A 4883-nucleotide genomic window follows, 5' to 3' on the forward strand; every position below is an offset into this window, starting at 1 on the left:
ATGAAAACATTAAAAGAGGCATTAACCGACGTTTTGTCCTCATTAAATGTAAGATAATAATAATAATAATATATATATATATATTATTACATATTAATATCATACCATTCATATTATAACTTGTAGATTATTCCTATATATAAAATAAATATATATATTATAAAAATAATATATTGTAACATATTAATATATTTATTTTATTTTATTTTTTATTATTTATTTATTTTTTTTGTTTAAATATAAAAAATACAGATAGCTGAAAAGAAGGAAATTTTGAACGTTCTATACCACATACTTCAAAAGTAAAAATATTTAAAAATAGGAGAATAAAATGACACACACACACACATATATATATATATATATATTTATATATATATGTTTTTATTTTTTTTTATTTTTTAAGAATTCTTGAAAACCCTTCACGAGCTAAATTTAGGTCACTAAAAAAAGACAACAAGACGTTTGTAAATAAGGTAAAAATGGAATATAAATAAATAAATATAAAAATATATATATATATATATATATATATATATTACATTTTCTTTTTTTTTTTTTTTTGGATCCTTTGCTTCATTAGCTTTTACACTTCAAAGAATCTGATGAACTTCTGAAGTCACTTGGATTTGAGGAAGTAAAAAAAAAATAAATAAATAACAAATAAATAGGTGATAATTCAACCTTTTTTATTATTATAATTCCTACTTGTGTTCTTTTTTTTTTTTTTTTTTTTTTTTTTTGAAGGAAACTGAAATATGGTTTTTCCCAGTCAAAAATGATCACAAATTATCATCGTATGTTTAAGAAATGAAAAAAAAAAATATAAATAAATAAATATTTACATATATATATATATATAATATATATAATTATTTATATATTTTTTTTTATTTTACGTAGGAACCTAACTGAAATCCGGGCTTTTATAAAAGAGCATGTAAATACCATATATAATAACCAGGAGTCTATCTTTGAAAATGGCACTTCAAGTTCTTCTATCCAACTACCTAACGACGCAAAAACGGATACAGAAAATACATCGAAGATTGAAAATACTGGTAACAATTCAGAAGGATTAACTTTAGGTGGATTGTCTAAAAGAAGATTAGAAAAGGAGAGACTAGAGTTGTTATCACAAAAAGAAAATACCATCAAACTTTTAAAAGAACATGCAGATAAGTGGATAATTCAAATTACAGGGGCAGAAAACACTCTATATTCAAATGAGACGTTCCAAATGCAGTTTAAATTTACAGAAAAGTATCCAATAGGTATGACATATAAAAGTAACACATATACATAAATATATACATATATATATATTATATATATGTATATTTTTTTTTTTTTTTTTTTTTTTTTCAGAGAGCCCGGAAGTAATTTTCTTAGGGCAACCACCAATACATCCACATATATACAGCAATGGACATATATGTCTTTCCATTTTATATGATCATTGGTCTCCTGTTCTTTCAGTTAATTCAATTTGTTTATCTATTATATCTATGTTATCAAGTTGTAAAAAGAAAAGAAAACCTCTTGATGATATTCTATACTGTTCAACAGGACCAAGAATTTCTCCAAAAAATATGAAATGGATGTTTCACGATGATAAAGTTTGAGATATGAAGTTTATATAAAGAAATTTTTTTCTTGTAATTAAATTTATTATTATTATTAATTTTTTTTTAGTATAATAAAATGGACATATATATATATATATATATAAGTAAATGCCATTTTTATAATATTCATATATTAATTCATTTCCAAAAATAAAGCGATAAAAATAAATAAATCAAGCAATTAATAAAATATATATATATATTATCAAACGTAGTTTATATATATGTTGAGGAGGTTAGTTTTACATACAACACATATTCTCTTATACCACATTTTTTATATTCACATATATATATATATATATATATATATTTATTTATTTATTGAGTTATTCAGTTATATAACATATATACGTATGTATCAAATCATATATTATGTTATATTTTAATTATTATTATTTTTTTTATTTGAAATAATATTTCCTTATTAAGGAAATAAAATACATCATAATTAGCTTTAACGTATCCGGATATATTAATTAATAGATTTATATATTTTTTTATTATGTATTTTCACATATACATAAATACATACATATATATATATATTTATATATATATATAATTATAGTATCAGTTTATATTTATATTCCTTATTTCATTTTTTTTTTTTTTTTTTTTTTTATTCGTTACCTTTACATATATATACACATTTATATAATTCAAAAAATAAAAAAAAAAATATTTTTTGTTAAATTTAATTTACGTTATTATTACATACAATATGTCAATCATCTATTTTGTATACATATTATAATTAATATATCTACATTATATTTTATTATTATTTTTATTTTTTTTTTTTTTTTTTCCATTCAATGTTTTTTATTCTATATTGAAAAAGGATGTGATTCCACAATAAAATTAAAAAAAAAAAAAATATATAATAATAAAAATTATAGAATATATAAACATATGAATCTATAACTATATGGATATATATAAATATATGAACATATAAATATATCAATATATATAAACATATGAACATAAAAATATATTAAAATGTGAAAAAAATGGAAACATATATATATATATATATATATATATATATGTATTTTTTTTTTTTTCAACGAAATATCTTTTTATATATATATCCAAAAATGGATGTTATAACATTTGATGATTTATTTTGTTTTATATCATTATTTGATATATTAGATTTATAAGATTCAAAGGACTTGTTAACATTATTAATATTTTTTACATTATTTGTGGTGTTAATTTTGTTTGTATTTAATGTAGATACTGCATTGGTTGCAATATAGTTGGTATATGTTTTTTTAGTTTCCATAAAAACATCTGTTTCTTTTTCATCATTTATATAATTTGTTTGTAATAATAATTTCTTCCAGTTGTCATTATTTTTGGATATATTTTTTTTTTTTTGGTTCATTTTTATTTGTTCTAATTTTATTTTTAGAATATCTTCTTCTTTTACAAATTGCACATTTTTTTTTACATTTTGAGTTGTTTGTGATCCTGTAATAAAATCTTTATTATCTTTTTCATTATATTTATTATTGTCTACTGCTTCTTCCATCTTGTCTATATTAAACGAATTATTTATATTTTTATTAGTTTTTTCTATAGAACTTTTTACTACTTTTATATCGTTTTTTGATTCTTTTTTCTTTTTCTTTTTATTTACTTTTTTATTTTTAGTCACAATATTAGATTTGTTAGTACTATTAGTATTACTATTAGTATTATTATTAGTATCAGCACTAGATCTTGTTGTCATATTTATTGTATTTGATGTATCTTTTTCTGGTTTTACTTTATTCTTTTTTAAGGACATTTTTGTAGTACTATTACTTGTATCATTTTTATTCTTATTTATTTTTTCGTTTACATTTTTTTTATTATCATTTTTATTTTTATTTATGGAATCATTCCCAATTTTTTTATTTACACTTTTGTTTTTATCTACCGAATCATGAAGTAGTTTTTTTTTTGTATGTACATGTTTGTTCTTTTCTTTATTATTTGATTTATTTAGTCTAATAGCAACATCATTTTTTTCACTTGTGCTATTATTATTTGTGTGTATATGTTTATGTTTTATTGAAAATGATTTACTAACTATCAATGAATTAAATTTATTATAATTAGTACTTTTACATTTTGTTATTCTGTTCAATGATATATTAGATCTTTGTGTAACTATATTATTTTGAAAAGCTAGTAATTTTTTTTTTTTTTCTTCTTTTTTCCATTGTTTCACCCTAACAAACAATTTAGCTACCTCCTCAGGATACATTTCTAAATATAATGATATTTCATGTTTAATCGTATTTAAATAATGACTTCTCATAGAACTTCCACTATGTTTAGTTATTTTTAATTCTTCTGCTCTCTTCCAATTAATCTTTTCATTTTTTAATTGATATTCATATGCATATAAAAATACTTTCTTAGATTCATCTATATCGTATGCTTTAACTTTTGTCTTTTTTCTTTTCTTCTTTTGTTCCACTTTGGTAACCATTTTGTAATACTTATAATATTTTATTATTTCACACACAAAAAAAAAAAATAAAATAAAATAATAAAAATAAAAATAAGATTAATTTATAAATAAGTATATGTAATCATATATTTATTATAGCTAGTTCGTTGGTAAAATGTCTACTTATTTAAGGTAGACAAATGGAAACACTTCAAATATACAAAAAATTAAAATAATAAATATGCCAATATATATAAATATATATATATATATATATATATATATATATATATATATATATTAATTTTCCAATTTTATAGGTGGAAAATATTTTATTTTGGATCATATCATTCGTTATACCTATTTTTTTTCTTTTTTCAAAATTATGAACATGTACAGGCTTTTTTTTATTTTTTTTACCTGAACAGTTAATAACCTTTTTTCATAAATTAATAATATAATATAATATATATATATATATATATATATATATATATATATATATATATGTATATATTTTATATATTAAATATAAAATATCTACAACTAATAAGAATTAAAAAGTATATGCGATTTCTTTTTTCAAAATTATGAACATGTACAGGCTTTTTTTTATTTTTTTTACCTGAACAGTTAATAACCTTTTTTCATAAATTAATAATATAATATAATATAATATATATATATATATATATATATATGTATATATTTTATATATTAAATATAAAATATCTACAACTAATAAGAATTAAAAAGTATATGCGAATAAATATATTCACATATATATATTATTTATACATATA

The 4883-nt window shown here is 18.5% G+C and overlaps 2 protein-coding genes across 2 annotated transcripts; one reads left to right on the plus strand and one right to left on the minus strand.

Moving 5' to 3' along the window:
* Nucleotides 1–1625, plus strand: PGSY75_1412900 (putative ubiquitin-conjugating enzyme; the record flags this gene model as incomplete). Its single annotated transcript, XM_018787836.1, has 7 exons — nucleotides 1–48; nucleotides 253–302; nucleotides 407–476; nucleotides 584–637; nucleotides 748–797; nucleotides 904–1274; nucleotides 1369–1625. The coding sequence occupies 7 exons, from the start codon at nucleotides 1–3 to the stop codon at nucleotides 1623–1625; spliced, it is 900 nt and encodes a 299-aa protein (XP_018639208.1).
* Nucleotides 1626–2697: 1072 nt separating this feature from the next.
* On the minus strand, nucleotides 2698–4119 carry PGSY75_1413000 (hypothetical protein; the record flags this gene model as incomplete). The annotated part of the gene is made up of 1 exon (XM_018787837.1): nucleotides 2698–4119. One exon carries the CDS (start codon nucleotides 4117–4119, stop codon nucleotides 2698–2700), a length of 1422 nt encoding a protein of 473 aa, XP_018639209.1.
* Nucleotides 4120–4883: the final 764 nt, after the last annotated feature.

This window comes from Plasmodium gaboni, chromosome 14 (genome assembly GCF_001602025.1).
Source record: "Plasmodium gaboni strain SY75 chromosome 14, whole genome shotgun sequence".
NCBI lineage: Eukaryota > Apicomplexa > Aconoidasida > Haemosporida > Plasmodiidae > Plasmodium > Plasmodium gaboni.